This window comes from Xyrauchen texanus, chromosome 16 (genome assembly GCF_025860055.1).
Source record: "Xyrauchen texanus isolate HMW12.3.18 chromosome 16, RBS_HiC_50CHRs, whole genome shotgun sequence".
Classification (NCBI taxonomy): Eukaryota; Metazoa; Chordata; class Actinopteri; order Cypriniformes; family Catostomidae; genus Xyrauchen; species Xyrauchen texanus.
In genome coordinates this window covers 29,851,222-29,869,178 of record NC_068291.1, presented here as the reverse complement: position 1 = coordinate 29,869,178, position 17,957 = coordinate 29,851,222, and the positions used below count along the sequence as shown (strand labels likewise).

At 37.8% G+C, this 17,957-nt stretch overlaps 1 protein-coding gene across 1 annotated transcript in view; it reads left to right on the top strand.

The window, feature by feature from the left end:
- LOC127657106 (serine/arginine repetitive matrix protein 2-like) overlaps positions 1 to 17,957 on the top strand; it is an 18,333-nt gene extending 376 nt beyond the window's left edge. Inside the window, exons 2-8 of the mRNA XM_052145757.1 lie at positions 432 to 559; positions 831 to 1,332; positions 7,282 to 7,855; positions 8,909 to 8,982; positions 9,137 to 9,236; positions 11,471 to 11,589; positions 16,553 to 17,957. Of these exons, the coding sequence (XP_052001717.1) occupies positions 432 to 559; positions 831 to 1,332; positions 7,282 to 7,855; positions 8,909 to 8,982; positions 9,137 to 9,236; positions 11,471 to 11,589; positions 16,553 to 16,936 (1,881 nt within the window). The 3' untranslated portion in view covers positions 16,937 to 17,957. The remainder of the gene's footprint in view (positions 1 to 431; positions 560 to 830; positions 1,333 to 7,281; positions 7,856 to 8,908; positions 8,983 to 9,136; positions 9,237 to 11,470; positions 11,590 to 16,552) is intronic.

Here is a 17,957-nt window from a genome sequence, read left to right as displayed (position 1 = left end):
AAACATGATGTAGCCTACTCTAGGATTAATGTCTAGAATATAAAATATATTTTAATTCCACGCAAATGATTTGCACTGCATGAAATTATAGTAAATTAGATCATGATTTCTAGATTGCTCTCACGAAACGTGGGTAGTTGACCAGCTTGACTTGCAATTCTTTCTCTAAATATTTTTTAAAACTTCATATTAATTTAAAGACCACACGAAATATTAGTGCTAGAAATGTAAAAAAGCTAAAAGGTGATTTAAAAATGGTGGAAAACTGAAAAGAAATGTTGTCTAAAATATATAACTTCCATTATATGAGTATAATATACATTTTAGCCTAAACACATTGCTTGATGTTTAAAAAAGTTTCATAGGCATGTTATTTGCAATTCCCAATTATATTTCTATTGCTTTTTTTCATTCTCTTTTCGCCTTTACAGAACCCTCACTTCACCAGCTTCAATACTGACCAGAGTGGTTCCAAACTTGTGAGCTCTCAGGTCACACCTTCACCCACTTCACAAAGCTGGTCTACTCAAAAATTGGATGAGCAAAACCAAGAAGTCAAGTATGAGGAGGACCTTTAAGGAAATAATGATTTTGTCATCATTTACTCATCCTCATATTGTTCCAACCTGTTTACAAGTGTACTTTCATTTTTTTCAATAGTGACTCAGACTTTGATTCTGCCTAACATTTCATTTTGTGTCCCACAGACGAAAGTCATATGGGTTTGGAACAACATGAGGGTGATTGAATGATCAATACTTTGAGGATCACTTATAATCTGTTGAATAATTCTTGAATACCTTTTGTATTTATATAAATGTGTTTTGAAGGAAAAAAGCAGAGGAGTTCCTTCGATTCCTGGAGGCCAGTGAACGGATTGAGCTGAAAGGAGATAAAAGTGAAACTGGAGATTGCACTGCAGAAAAGCATCCAAGCCGAGCAAGGAGTCGGAGCAGAGGGAAGAGCCGGCCACGCAGTCGCAGCAGGAGTTGTGGAAGGAGCCAGGGCCGTAGCCGAGCGCGTAGTCGTGGAAAGAGTCGGCCTCGCAGCAGATCCCGCAGCGGTAGTTGCAGTCAAGCTAAACATTGCACGAGGGCCAAAAGTCGTCCAAGGAGTCGTAGTCGTAGTCGCAGTCATGGGAAGAGTACTCGGAGCAAGAGTCAGGCACGCCTGAGCCCAAGCCAGAGGAAACAGTCTCACAGGGGAACCGCAGAAAGCAATCACAGATCTAGCAACACCAGAAGTGGATCGAGTTTTGTAGCTTTTGGCCTACAGAGTAAAGATCTGGAGAAACACCTGCCTTTGGTGAAGAGTGCCCTCCTCAGAAATCAGGTATACAGGTCAATGTTCTGGTGTGTTATGGGTCATTTCAGGGTTCCCACAGTCATGGAAGAGAAATATCAGGATATATTAAATAAATATTCTGGGTTCAATACAAGTTAATCTCAATCGACAGCATTTGTGGCATGATGCAGATTACCACAAAATATAATTTTCAACTCGTCCATCCTTTTCTTTAAAGAAAAAGAGCAAAAATCAGGGTTACAGTGAGGCACTTATAATGGAAGTGAATGGGGCCAATTTTTGGAATGTTAAAAAGAAGAAATGTGAAGCTTATTATTTTATAAAAGCAGTTCTGTTCAATCATTCTGTTAAAACTCATGTATTATTTAAGCAGTAAAGTTGTTTAAATTGTCTTTTTTCAGTCATTTGTTGACATTTACAACGTCATAGCAACAAAGATGTAAAACTGGATGTAACATTACACAAAAATATTAGTAAGCAATTTTATCACACCAAAATATGTTAACACACATATTGTTTGTCCTTTGGCTGTACTTTTGGAAAATTTAATATTTTAATGTTTACGGATTGGCCCCATTTTAACTTCCAGTTTAAAGGCCTGTTCACACCAATTCCGTGACAATTTTCCGAAACGAACCTCTGACGGAAGGTCTATTCAAATGAAGTCCATAAAAACCTGAAATGAAAAACGATTTTACCCCTGTACAGTAGGTGGCACTGTTGTCATAATAGTCTCCTGTCCGTACCGGTTTAAACACTTCAGCTGTTAGAGATTAATATATTGAATGCACTTATTTACCTAATTCTGCATAACGGTTTCATTATGTTTTTCCCATGGTGTTGATGCATTTTGAGGAGGATATAATCTGTTTTTTATGAAAGTGAAATGAGTAAAGAGTGCTATTGTGTAAATCTATGTCCTATTAATATTTTCACATAACATGGATTTATCAACGAGTATCTTCCAAATGGACTCCAGAAACAAACTTTCTCTTTTTATAATGCCTAGATAATATTACACAAGGTTAAGTGATATAAATACTCGTGGAATAATGTACAGTACATTTAAGAATGACAGTTTAGTATAAAATAGAATGCATATGTTAAAAAAAATAATCAGGCGTGCATTTGCCCAGGTGCTCAAACATTTCGTCCGAATTTCTGACTGAGGGACAAGAACACGTCACTTATTCCTCTAAACTCTGATGTAGTAATGCGGCCAAGTTTTGCAATGTCTCGTTCCCTTCATTCCTGGGAACCGAGTTTATGCGAGTAACCGGAGACGTTCCCTATTGATTCAGTTCACTCAACATTGCATTTGAATGCTATGGGGGACAGAGTCTCATCACGCATTAGTGTACCGTCAAACCCTAGATTTACCATGGTAGAAACACTTCGGGCAGTGATTTATATGTCATGAATGTGTGTATGAAAATTAATACTCCACATGGTGAAAACCAGATGGAAAGGTAATCTTAATCAGAGGATCTATATGTCATCAAATACACAAAGAATAATTAACCCATTCATAACCTGAGGTAGGGAGGGAGGTTTTATTCGATTGGAAGTCCTTGTGACTTCTAGTGGGTGTCAATTTGATAGTGGCCTACCTAGACAGCTGTATTAAAATTAACAGGTAGCCCGCCCAAATAAGGAGATTGGGCTCACCCGCTGGATGAAGAAATAGTTGCTCTCTAGACAAAGAGGACTCGTGAAGCAATGGACACCACATCTAGGTTATAAAACCTCACAAATTTGTTCTGTGAAGACCATCCTGCTGCAAAGCATGTATCCTGAGAGAGCCTTTGTTTTGAGACGGACATGCCTTTTGTGCATCCTCCATATCAAACGAAGAACTGATCTGACAGTCTGGCGAGTGCGCTCCACATACGTGTGCAATGCCCACACGGGCCTTAATAAATGCGATAACGTCTCATCCGAATTAGATGGTGAAGATCTGAAAGCCCCAGACCGAATTCCAGACATGAACTGTCAACTGACATTGCCTATACAGTGAGGAAAATAAGTATTTGAACACCCTGCTATTTTGCAAGTTCTCCCACTTGGAAATCATGGAGGGGTCTGAAATTGTCATCGTAGGTGCATGTCCACTGTGAGAGACATAATCTAAAAAAAAAAATCCAGAAATCACAATGTATGATTCTTTAACTATTTATTTGTATGATACAGCTGCAAATAAGTATTTGAACACCTGTCTATCAGCTAGAATTCTGACCCTCAAAGACCTGTTAGTCTGCCTTTAAAATGTCCACCTCCACTCCATTTATTATCCTAAATTAGATGCACCTGTTTGAGGTCGATTAGCTGCATAAAGACACCTGTCCACCCCATACAATCAGTAAGAATCCAACTACTAACATGGCCAAGACCAAAGAGCTGTCCAAAGACACTAGAGACAAAATTGTACACCTCCACAAGGCTGGAAAGGGCTACGGGAAATTGCCAAGCAGCTTGGTGAAAAAAGGTCCACTGTTGGAGCAATCATTAGAAAATGGAAGAAGCTAAACATGACTGTCAATCTCCCTCGGACTGGGGCTCCATGCAAGATCTCACCTCGTGGGGTCTCAATGATCCTAAGAAAGGTGAGAAATCAGCCCAGAACTACACGGGAGGAGCTGGTCAATGACCTGAAAAGAGCTGGGACCACCGTTTCCAAGGTTACTGTTGGTAATACACTAAGACGTCACGGTTTGAAATCATGCATGGCACGGAAGGTTCCCCTGCTTAAACCAGCACATGTCAAGGCCCGTCTTAAGTTTGCCAATGACCATTTGGATGATCCAGAGGAGTCATGGGAGAAAGTCATGTGGTCAGATGAGACCAAAATAGAACTTTTTGGTCATAATTCCACTAACCGTGTTTGGAGGAAGAAGAATGATGAGTACCATCCCAAGAACACCATCCCTACTGTGAAGCATGGGGGTGGTAGCATCATGCTTTGGGGGTGTTTTTCTGCACATGGGACAGGGCGACTGCACTGTATTAAGGAGAGGATGACCGGGGCCATGTATTGCGAGATTTTGGGGAACAACCTCCTTCCCTCAGTTAGAGCATTGAAGATGGGTCGAGGCTGGGGCTTCCAACATGACAATGACCCGAAGCACACAGCCAGGATAACCAAGGAGTGGCTCTGTAAGAAGCATATCAAGGTTCTGACGTGGCCTAGCCAGTCTCCAGACCTAAACCCAATAGAGAATCTTTGGAGGGAGCTCAAACTCCGTGTTTCTCAGCGACAGCCCAGAAACCTGACTGATCTAGAGAAGATCTGTGGAGGAGTGGGCCAAAATCCCTTCTGCAGTGTGTGCAAACCTGGTGAAAAACTACAGGAAACGTTTAATTGCAAACAAAGGCTACTGTACCAAATATTAACATTGATTTTCTCAGGTGTTCAAATACTTATTTGCAGCTGTATCATACAAATAAATAGTTAAAGAATCATACATTGTGATTTCTGGATTTTTTTTTTTAGATTATGTCTCTCACAGTGGACATGCACCTACGATGACAATTTCAGACCCCTCCATGATTTCTAAGTGGGAGAACTTGCAAAATAGCAGCGTGTTCAAATACTTATTTTCCTCACTGTATATCACAAACCCGTTTTACTGAGGCCAGAGCCAACAGCAGTGCAGTCTTTAAAGAGAGCACACACAACTCAACGGATTCCAATGGTTCAAACGAGGGGCTCGTGAGTGCCCTCAGTTCCAGATCCTTCTCCGGCGGTATTTCCCAGTAAAAGCCACCTAATCTCTAAATTTCCAAAAACTATCGTGCCAAAATGGCCCAAACAACAGAACCGTTTCCTTTGCTGATGACAGAGTGCATATTTGCATTTCATCGGCCATTTATGGGCCAAGGCATCAACTCCCAGCGGGGCTTGGGACATAGAGTACAAAAGAGGGCAGTGGGCTGTTTCTGCGGAGGCAAATATGTCAACTTCCGCTTTGCCAAACATTTCCCAAATCCTCAGAACCGTCTGAGAATTAAGTTTCCATTCCTCCGCCATCGTTTACTGGCATGACAGCATGTCCGCTCCGCAGTTCAGGTGGCCTGGAACATATGTCACGTGCAGGGAGAGGAGGTGGTGCGCACTCCACATGAGGAGGTGTTGCGCCAGTCTCATTATTGGTAGCGATCGAGTGCCGCCCTGGCAATTTATGAACCCTACCACTGACGTTGTCTGACCGAATCAGAACTTGACGATTCACTATGTCGGAATGAAAGCTTTCACTGCTAAGACCATGGCTAGCAATTTGCACCTGTCCAAGTGCCAAAAGCCGGGTGTCCATTGCACAGTGCACCGTAACCCGCTTTGGACGCATCCGAGGTCACCACTTTTCATCAGAAAACCTGACCCAGTATCACACCCAGTTGATAAAGGTTTAGAGCTGTCCATGGTGCTAAAGCAGCCAGGCAGCGGCGATTCATGCTGAACCACATGCGCCACTGACGCCATGCATGACTCGGTACACAGTGTTTGAGCCAACACTAGAGAGGTCTCATTTAAAAGACCTAACGGTAAAACCAAGCATTTTCTTAAAAGACTTTGGTGGAAATTATTCCCCAGTTTGAATCGAGACAAACACTGGTGAATGGTCTGGACGGGCTTGCTCATGTAGAATTGAACCCCCAAAAAAGAGATTTGTTGGCTGGGGGAAAGTGTTTTTTTTTTTTATTGCCCAGTTGACATTGAGACCCAGGCTGTTCACATGTGAAGTATCAAGTTCTTGTGCTCACATAGCAGAGTCTCTAATCAGGTCAGTAATAGCCAATCTTTGAGGTAATTCAGAATGCACACACCATTCATCTTCAAAGGGGCGAGCGCCAGCCACATCGACACATTTCATGAAAGTGCGCGGGGCCAGAGACAATCCGAAGGGAAGGACTTTGAATTGATATGTCATCCCTTCGAATGCGAATCTCAAGAACAGCCTGTGATGTGGTACAATTTGGATTTGAATGTACGTGTCCTTTAGATCTATTGATGCAGACCAGTCCTGTGGACTGTGGGCAGTTTATGAAATAAACTTTGGGTGTGTATCATGGAGCTATAAAATACCTGGAGAGAGCTATCCGTTAGCATCTCCATTCGTCTCTATGACTGTGCTCAGCTAGTTCAGGGTTCCCAGAAAGCTAGCGAAATGGAAGCTGCCATTTTTGCTCATGGGCGTTCAGTTCCGGGATCGAAACGTGACTGATCACTTGCCAATGGGAATAGATAGGGGAAAATAAAAATCAATTTCACGCTTTTAATAGCCATTCAAAAACAGTCCGTCACCAGATGACGATGTGCTATAATGTAATGAAATAATTTAAATGGAAATGTCTCAAATGGTATTTCGTCATAAAACACCTCTACTTTTAAATGGCTGTCTATGGAGAAAATGCTTTTTGCCATCGGGTGGTGTTGTTCCAGAATCTAACAGAAGTGGCTACCATGGACCTGCTAACCAGTCAATTCCTGACCCCCTGGTGTGTATCAGCTGCACCAGTGCCTGTGTTTTCCAGTTGATTAGCGCCACCAACACGATGAATGTGAATGGTGACTGAGGCTAAAATCTCCTTTTGTATTGTATGGATTATAGATGTACAGGTTTAGAATTGCATGAGTAAGTGGGTGAACATTATTTCAAGGCCCAGAAATGGAAAAAAACAAAATAAATATATATATATATATATATATATATATATATATATATATATATATATATATATATATATATATATTTTAATATGTATTGTTTAATATGTATAGGTTTAATAAGTTGCACTCCGAATTAAAATGTATATATTTTATACAAAATAAATAATGTTAAAAATCTTTATCTGTAATCACCGGATAAGTCCAGGAAATTCATGCAGTTTGTATAAGATCGCTTGTTTTGACTTTCAGACCATGTCTACATAAACTGCACTAGAACTAAAATATGGATTCTCTTGCTTTTTTATAAACAGAGTGCTGATGAAACAAGTGGAACCTTTCTGAGAAATCAACCTGCAGTAAGAAGCTTCCAGAACCCCGAGCTGAGGCCAGAACCTGAAACCTCTTTTGGACACCTTCTCCCACATGAGAGCAGCAGCTTTTCCAATATTTTATCCTGGAACACACCCAACCAGCAGCCTGAAACCAAGCCAGCATTTCAGAGTGTTGAAGATGAGGAAAAATTCCTTTATGGAGAGGAAGAGGAGTGGGCCAAACCTCAGGCCGTAACTGTTCCGTTGGCCCAGACCAGATCTGTGAGATCTCCAGTTCATCCTATTAGTAAAGAACACCAGACTCACATTGTCCAGGAAACCAAAGCTCATGCCTCACCAGGCGAGCAGCCCGCTGATTCAGGCACTGCAAAAGTTACTCCAGAACAATGTGAGAAGCTGAAAAATCTCCTGAGGACCTTCGGACTGAATTCAGGCATGGCTGACATCTGTAAAATTGCTGCCAGACTAAAGGAGAAAAAGGAAGAGCAAGGAGGTGCCTCCTCGATTGCACTGCTCAAACCAGCACTGGAGGCACTTCAAGCAATGTCTAAAGGTCAGAGCCAGCGTTTATTAGTATGATGTTTATAATAAATAATGAATTGATTTGTATTTGTCATGTAGCTTGACACTCGGCACATGGAATATCCCTTGTGGCGTTTGAACCTACAAACTTTCAGTTAGCAGCCCAGATTTCCAACCTCTAGAATTCACTTTATATATGGAAAAATAAAACTTACATTTCATTAAGGAAGTACCAGTGCTTGCAAAGCAGAATTGAAAATTTTTGCAAAATAATAGCTTGATAAGTTAGGTTTAAATGCATATTAATTTGGGGATAGAGAGAGATTGATACCCCTCAATTATAACTGATGTTTGATAAAGATAAAATTTGAAAAGAATCTAAATTCATTTTGCCAAGGCAAATTTCAAAGTCAAACTGAATGCCTTTTGTGCGCTAAAAAATGTAGACGCAGCGCAACCAATATAACAGAATGAAGGTGTCTCGAGATTTTAAAAGTTTAAGTTCTTTTCAATTTGACCTGACATCTAAAAACATTGCGTTTCTGCACGGGACTCTAGAAAAACAGAGTCATGGGACAACGGTCAAAGACATACTCTAGCATGTTTACATTAAAACTATTAAAAAACAGCACAGACCAGTGCATTAACACTTTCGTAGTGAACGGCCCCTTACAGTTGCGTCATCACCATCAGTTACATTTTCAATTCCTACATTGTATGTTAATGGAAATACCAATGTTTATCTAAAGTTTCTTAGAAGGATATAGAAAGAATAAAGTTTATGAAAACCAAAAATACATAGCAAATGTAAAGGCTGAAATTATCTACTAAACGTTTGAATGTAATATATACATGAAGCATTTGATGAAAACTATTCAATAATTTGTGTAACTTTTATATATATATATATAAAGTAGCAGGGTTGTGTAAGTTGTTCAAATGTTTTTAAAGTGGTTTCATTGCTTTATGGTTCTTTTGTATTTTTTTAAGCTTCTGAATCACTTCAAAGTAAATGGTTCACATCATAAAGAGACACAACAGCCTTATGCTTGTAATTTATTAATACAGTATTTCCTGTTTTTAGCATCCAAAACTGATGACAGTAGGAGTAATCGCTCTGATAGCAGCCATTCTCGAGAGTCAAAACGTGAGGAAAAGGTACAAGGAGTCTGTATGAGAAATATGTGTCAAGCCCTTTGTCTTTCTCAAACCAGAACACATAGTCTTTATAAGCACTTTCACCTCACAATTAAAGATCCATAATGTATGATACTCCCCCAAGAGTCTAATGTGACCCATGTGACTGCTCTAGAAAGTGGATGAGAAGGAGAGGGACACACGAGAGAAACAGATTCAGAAGAAAAGGAAAGAGTACCTGGTAAAGGAACTGGAGGGCCTGATGAGACAGGAAGGTAATGAATGAGCCCTTTAACTTTATTGAGACTCTATGGATCTTAAGTTATATATACAACATTATTCCTTCGATGATTTAACTGTGTGCTGTTTAATGTTCTGTTCTTTGGAGTTGTTTTATTGATGAGCTTTATGATTGTATTATGAGAGAGTTTGTGTTTATTCATTACAGGGATATTTGAATTGAAATAAAAATTCTATCATCATCAACTCACCCTCATGTTTATCCAACCCCACTTGACTTTCTTCTGTGCAACACAAAAGGAGATTTTAGACAGTATGATAGCATGTCAGCATCTGTTGTCACTGAGTGAACACTGAGGAAAGTAAGTCAAAAGTGTTTATAACAACTGTATAAAACAGATTTTTATGTTTTTTGGATGAACTATCCCTTTTAATGAGTAAACATAAAAAAATAAAAAAAAATCTTTAATTGTACCAACATTAAAGGGATAGTTCACCCCAAAAATAAAATTCTCTGATCATTTACTCACCCTCATGCCATCCCAGATGCGTAAGACGAAGAATGCCTAAGCTTTGTAGGTCCTCACAATGCAAGTGAATGGGTACCAATTAGGGCTGACGTCGACGCAAAATATGTGCGTCGATTCGTCAGACCCAAAACAAAGATGGCGGCGCCGGAGAGTAGTAGCAACACGAGTGGCTCCTCAGACTATCAGAAGTGCAAGGCGGCACGCACTCGTTCCTCTAAAGTATGGGAATTCTTTTAATTCTAATGATATGTCGTCTTTGCAAAATGGAGATGGCCTTCCATTCTAGCACCACGGCAATGCACCAGCGTGCGCGCACACACACACACACACACACACACACACAGTATTCTTAAGGTGAAAGGAAAGTGTCAGAGTGTAAGTTATTTTTTTTATTTTACCTTTATTTAACCAGGTTAATCGGTTGAGAACAGGTTCTCATTTGCAACCGCGACCTGGCCAAGATAAGGCGCAGAGTACAAGGCGACATAAAATTACACATGACATACCAACATACAATTACATAGTCATGAATATAAAAAACATTCAGATTCAGTTAAAAGGTACTAGACAATATATAAGAATTTATATTTGCATGTGAATGAAGATGCTTTTTTTCAGTATGTTCAACATAAATGTTGAATTCTGAATGTTTATTTTCATTATTTATTTTTTGTTGGAAAAGCACTTTCTGTATTAGCTTAAAGCCCCCAAGTTTACAATAGTTACATTATTCTTTCAATAGCTCTAAGAAAGGGTGGCTGGGTGACCTTTTTATTTTTTTATTGAATGCTAGACATCAAGTTGTTGTTATTTATATGTGAATGAAGAATTACAAGATGCACTTTTTTTCAGTAAGCTAGGCCTATGTGTTTTCAAGTGTTTTATTGAATGCTACCTCTGACTAAGAATGCATTACTTTGCACTTGTATAGTCTTTTATTTTGGAATTTTAAGAGCAATAAACATATATTGCAATGCTAAGGAATTCATTTTTTTTTTCATTCAGATATGTAAATCAACATGTATAAATTGCTATTAGTCAATTAATGGGGAGATAATCGATGAATCGTTAGATTAATCGATGCATCGAAAAAATAATCACTAGATTAATCGTTTAAAAAATAATCGTTTATCCCAGCCCTAGTACCAATATTTTTAAGCTCTAAAAAGCACATAAAGACAGAATAAAAGTAATCCTTACAACTCCAGGGGTTAAATCAATATCTTCAGAAGCAGATATTGATATTGAAACAGATAAATATGTAAGTGTCAACTAAGAAAGAATGCACAAAGAATACTAATCACCCAGAATGTGAATTTGGAGATTGATAGAAAGAAATTATTTAATTGATCTGTTTTTCTACCATATATCGCTTCAGAAAATATGGATTAAACCACTGGAGTCTTATGGATTACATTCATTCTTATGTTTTTTGGACCTTTAACATTTTTGAATTTTCATTTTTGGGTGAACTATCCCTTTAAGCTGTAAATGTTTTCTACAATATTTTTAAGAAGCATCTTTATTGTTATACCATTTGGGGGAAGGGACTTTTGAATACCTAATGTGCAAATTAAAGAAAAAAAATATTATGTTATTAGCATCTTAAACAACTGGGCAAATGTGCTGATTTTGAAAGTATTTGCATCTAAATTTATCATTGTATTCGCACACTTTAATGCACCATAATGTTCTTCATCTTATGGTTCTGTACTCTATATTGTGTTTCATTATTTTAGGTAGTGGTGATTTGATTCCAGTGATGGGTTTCTTCTGTCAGCGTTGTGAGGAGTTCTTCGGGGATCTGAACAGTGCAGAGAGACATATCACATCTCACAAACCTAATGAAAAGAACAAGGTGACTTTTAAAATTACATGCCATTTATCTTGGATCACTAGCACTCAGACTGTACCAGCATTACACTGCGGGTGTGAAACATTTCAGCAAAGACCGTGTCAACTTAATTCACAGAGTGCCAACGGTCATCAAAACCTAGAAATACCAGGGAATTGTAGAATTGTAATTTCCTGCCCTGTTTGTTTTGTTTTGGAGGTTTATACAATCTGAAAAGTCATGGAAATTTGTAGAATTAAGATAATTTTGTGTACATGTCCTCAGATCTAAAAAATGTAATTGACTAGAAAATAGGGCTGAACAATTAGTTGAAGTTGTCAACAAAAAATGTTGTTGTCGAATAGTCATTTGATCTCATTTAACGTAATATGAAACTATAATGATGGAGCGCGAGAGCAAGACTGCAGCTCTCGATTGACTGAGTAGAGGAAGAATTACACAGCTCACAGTCCAGATGCACTCTAAACTTTCCCAACAGCTTCAGGTGATGTGGATTGCAAAGTATGAGGGAATTATAATGCAAAAATACAAAATAAGAATATACAGAATTCTGTATAATACAGAAGCACTGTCATCATGAAAATAAAGATCTGTCATTCTGCTTAAGCAAAACTTGCATGTCAGAGCATCTAAAAAGCAAACAACCTGGCATTATATCTTTAATGCATCCTTTATTAAAGTTTAAATAATAAGGAAGTGGATTATAAACTCAGAAAATGACATTTCTCTGTGCAGTCAGCGTCACTTCTGAGTCGCGTGAAGGTGAGAGATTGAAACTGCACCCGACAGATGCACACTCTAGCATGTGGATGCTTTAAAACAATGTACATTTACTTTAGGAACTATACTGCAGAAGAAAAAGTGTTATAGAAGAATGTTGAATACAATATTACATATTTTTAAATATCTAAATATAGCCTACTTAAAACAAGATACATTTACCTGAGAAGCAACATATAATTTATTTAGACTTGCTTTTAATGAATATATCTTGTGTATGAGTATATTTTTTCTTTACTGCACTGGCAGAAGTATCAACAAGTGATACAAAATACACTTATATTCAAGTCTAAATATCTAAAATGTTGCCCTTAAGAAAATGTATCTTGTTTTAAGGATTTCTAGAAATGTTAAATGGAAAACAAGACACAACTCTTGATTACAATATAATTGTTTTTACAATGAATATTGTACTGAATTAAACTTCATAAAAAAAAAAAAAGATTTTTTTTTTCCCTTGTAATTCAGTGAATGTCATTTAGAGGTATTTTTAAAAGATGATTTTGTCAGGGAGTCACGTGGTGCCATGCGAGGGTCGGACGTGTAAACGGCGAGCTCTGTGCATTTAGCTAGTTTTTAATTATTTTTATGTCATAAACCCGTAAGATTCGATACACCCTGCTACATAACTGTTCTAGGAAGTCAACTTGGCAAAGAATTCAAAATCCACGAGCTCTGGAGATATTAAAAGATACTTACGTGCTCAAGCTGATACCTCTGACAGGCTCTCAGACCAGGCACTTGGTTTGGACGGTGCGGCGAGAGAAATCCAGCAGCAACCGGCGAGCATGTCTGTGATGCTGACGAAGGTTGTAGCGAACCTGGAGGTTCTTATTCTAATACGTTGATCGATTACGGCGATAGAGGCGAAATTCTCTGAGTTGGTTCCAAGATTGTTGGACGTCGAGAGGCAGATTGATTATCTTGAGTCATCTGAGAGGGAATTAGCTGTTAATCCGCTAATTACCAAGACAGATTTGGAACACGTTTGGGAAAACTGGAAGATTTAGAGAATAACGTCCGAATTGTTGGAATTCCTGAGCATGAAGAAGATCAAGATATGGTGAAATTCCTAGATGAGCTCTTCCCAAGTCTAATCAACATAACAGGCCATAAACTGGAAATTGAGCGAGCTCACAGAGTCAAGGCTCGCAGATCCACTGAGAGAGACAGGCCCCGAGCAATTCTGGCCAAATTACTGAGATCATCCGATAAAATCTTGTGTTCCGTGAGGCGAGGAGCAAAGGAAGGCTTTCTTGGAGGAACCACAGCATTTTCTTTTACCCAGAATTCGTGAATTCAACAAGAGAGAAATGTGATCGATTCAAGGAATGCAAGAAACTCTTACATCAACGGAAGATGTTTCTGGCCAAGCTGGAAATAGATACAAAGCATTGCCACAAAGTATTTAAATGACCTCAGCAAGCATTGTCTTTCATAGACAACGGGGTGAGTGAACTGTTTGGTAGTCGATTATCAAAATAATCGTTAGTTGCAGCCCTACTAGAAAAAGTTCTTTCTGTGAGTGTAATCACTATAAAATGATTTGCTAACACTACAGTAAGGTTGTATAGACTAACATTAACACAATAGTTAATACGACTAACAATGAACATTAAAGTTACAGCAATTATTACAACACTACAGCATCTTGGTCAATTCAAAATTCTGCAATGAATAATACATTTATTGATTTATTGATTCAAATCTCTTTGAATTTCTGAATGTATTATATAAGATTATATTTTCTTGCACTCAAACTAAAATATTTTAGCTTATTGTTTTTTGTTTTTGTTTTTTTTTAGGATTTACGCAGTTCTATTTCTTAAAAAAAAAAGTGGTATTTGTAACAAGACCATAGTAAGCACATGAAAGCATGAATCTTCTTCACTTTTGATGTTAGATGTAACATGATTTATATAAAACAAATTATGGCATTTTTGTAATTACAAATAGTAGACCTACTCTAAACATGTAAAACAATAAATACAAAATATATACATTGAACATTTTTAATAAAAATGTATTATATTCCCTCACTCCCCTAAGAGCTGAAGTAGTGACATGATAATATGTATTATAAATCTATTTCTGCCTAAAGTACAATTAGTGTTACTATAGTAAATTCAAGGGTGGTGATGTAGAATTCTGTTGGTTCAAAAACTCAAATGGTTTCTGTGTCTCGCTCCATGCTTCTCATTGGTTCTTGCAGCGCTGCAATTTCTCAGAGGTTGTGCGCTTAAGAGCTCAAGACCAGTCTTTGAGTATAAACGCACCTGCTTTGTGCTGCTCTGTCCAGTAAGCCGTATTCACCTACAGAGCCATACAGGTGCATTAGCAGAGGTTGTGACTTTGTCTATTTGACGCTGATAAAGTAGATATTTCAGATGCGTCGCTAGACTTCAGAACCAGATGAACCACGGTACAAATGCATACCAACCCGTATAATGGAGTCTAGATAAATATTTTAATGCAAACAGGAACTTGATGATAGATTTGATTAACATGACTGATAAATGCCCCCCATTTGTAACCTAAAGCCCCCTGGCATCCTTTTAACGCCCACTTGGGGGCAGTACAACCCCTGTTGAGAACTCTGGGGTTAATGCATTCGACCGACACTTTAAAGGGGTCATGACATGAGAAACCAAATTTGCCTTGATCTTTTGGTATATAAGAGGTCTTTGTATCATTAAAACGTCCTGCAAGTTTAATATTTTAAGACGTCCTCCCCATTCTAAACGAATCATTTATTTAATCAAGCTCAAAATACAGCTCGTTCTGGATTCATGGTTAGAAGTGACGTGTCGGTTAGAAGTGACGTAACAGCGTTTGCATATGACCGCCTCCAGCACAAGATAATTACGATTTAAGCGCCAAGACAACTACGCTCATTTCAGTATCGCCGTCGCCTCACAAGTGTTCAGTCGATGGACAGCGAGCTCTGACAGAGACTACTTGTGCACAGGAAAATTACGATGCCACACAGATGTGCTGTTCCTGGCTGTGGTCAAACAAAACCTCTGAATAAGCTGCCGAAAGATCCAGACGTCAGGGAAAAATGGATGCAGTTTATTTTTTGCGGACGTTCCAGTCACGGCAGTGTTAACTTAAGCGTTTGTTCTGTACATTTTAAGGATGACTGTTTTGAGAACAAATCTCAATATGATGCTGGCTTTGCCAGAAAACTGTTGCTCAAAGATAAGTCCGTGCCGACTATTCTGGGAACAACGATGACGCAAACTGTAAGTAATCTATTTTAAACTTTAAACTACTTTTTAAAGCGCAATTTCATTCATTATGAATAATCACAGTGTTTTTACTTAGTTTACTTGCATATTGTTCTGGCTGGGGGCGTCAATAATTGATACATAGGCACTGACGTTAGCCAATCATAACAGTGGGTGTTAACACTGAAGTCTTAAATGGAAAACGCCCCCAAAACAGACTGTTTGAATCAGAGGATGAGAAACAGGGTGGGAAAAGGTCATAAATCACTAGATTTTAAAAGTTTTTCTTAAAAAAAAATATATTAATACTATAATTGCACCTAAGGGAACATAATAATACAATAAAAAAAACCATGTCATGACCCCTTTAAAGTATTTCACATGTGAGTTCGAGTCCCAATCCCATACATATTGAATTTGGGAAAGTTATCAACCTAACGTTTTGTTTACAAATGTTTATGGTCTTCATTTATTACATTTGTTTATACAAAACAAGGGATATTTTTAGAACGAAGAAAACAATTATTATTGTTTAGTATTTCAAATAATTTTAAAACTGTAATCATAAAATAAACAAACTGTTATATGAAGGTCTACATTTTCTGCAAAGACTTTGATCTGTTTATTCCAGGATATTGTAGATTACCATGACAAATATATGATAAATACAGGGGAGTAAATCATTTCAAATAAATTGTGTCATTGTAATGCTTTTGAGTCTTACCATTGCATTTACACACCTGTGACCAGCAGTTGTCCTCAGTAAGCTTTGTTTCTCCCATCACTAGTCACAGATACTGGTGAAATATATCAGTTATGTCTTTCAGGGAGAAGTAACATTTTCAGCATAACATTCTATAATAAAATTGCTTATAGCACCTTTAATAATGAACGACTGGAAATTCATTGGTTAGAACAAAAATAAATAAAATCCACATTTCTCTTGAAAATTGCAGATGGGGTCACAGGAGCAGCACAGGGATGCTAAAATACATGGAGACCACCATCGAATTCCATCTCACAGAAAAGAGAGCCCCCCCAGGAGGCCTGAGAGGTTACCATCCTCGCAAGCCTCCCAGGACCACAGGGAACGCAGTCCTGACAGGAAACGCATCAGAGACGACAAAAGCCCTCACTCTATAAACAAACTGAAAAACAAGCCAGAGGGCAAAGATAGTAAGGATGAGAGTAAGGACAAATCCAAAAAGAAAAATGAGAAACTGGATGATGATGATGCTGAATCAACAAAGAGTAAGAAAAAGAAGAAAGAGAAGAAACTAAAGAAGAAAGAGAAAAAGAAGAAAGACAAGAAAAAGGAGACTGATAAGGTTTTACCTTAGCTTTCTTAAGGGCAGTCACATATTTGAGTTTTGTTGTTAGACCAAACAACAGCTGGACATACTGAATTCTTTGGCTGATTCTCCTATGATTATTGTTAATGCTTCCTGTAGGCAACACTCCAATTGCTTCACGTGCAGTTACGTGAAATGTATGTCACCATGATTTCAAACTAAAACAAATGCAAACATTTTGGTAACACATAACAATAAAGTTGTATATGTTAACATTAGTTCACAAAATAGTTAATACTTTTACAGCATTTTATTAATTTAGGTTATTATTAATTTCTACATATACTAAAACACATTTCACATAAATGGTACATTTAACATTAGTTAATGCATCATGAACTAAAACAGAAGAATAGTATATTTATAAATGATCATTATCCAAGATTAATAAATGCGGTGAAAATGTTAATCTAAATTGTTTGTTCACGATATCTATTAACGTATACAACCTTAATGTGAAGTGGTACTGAAATTTCAGTAATGTGCAGAATACTACGACATTGTGTCATCTTCGAGTAAAGAATGTTCTGCTTAACTAGGCAAGAATGTCCAAGCCCATTTGTTACTGTTTTCCGAACCATTGACATTGTACATTTTGGACCTTTCTTACACCATTTAAAATGTTCCGAAAAAATGTATATGTGATTTTGAGGTTTGCGATAAGTACAAGTTCTGTTATCTTTATAACCCTTGTGTGTACAGGTGATAAAATTGTGCTTTCAGTGTATTTTCTTGGTTCATTCGTTCTTTGTACAGGTGAACCTACCCTTTTTTGTGCTTTTATTAAAGTTAAAAACATAGTAGCTTTATGTAGAATACCATTTAGATGATTTCAGTGAGCCTCAAACAATAGCACCATCCCATAGCACTATTTAGCGCTCTACGCATGCATCAAGCACTAGGAAGTGTAATTGATCTTAAAATGATGATCGTGCCTAGAGACTACAAAGGCAAGATGTACAATAATAAATGAGTTATATTTTGGTCTCCTCACCCAAAATCAACTGGA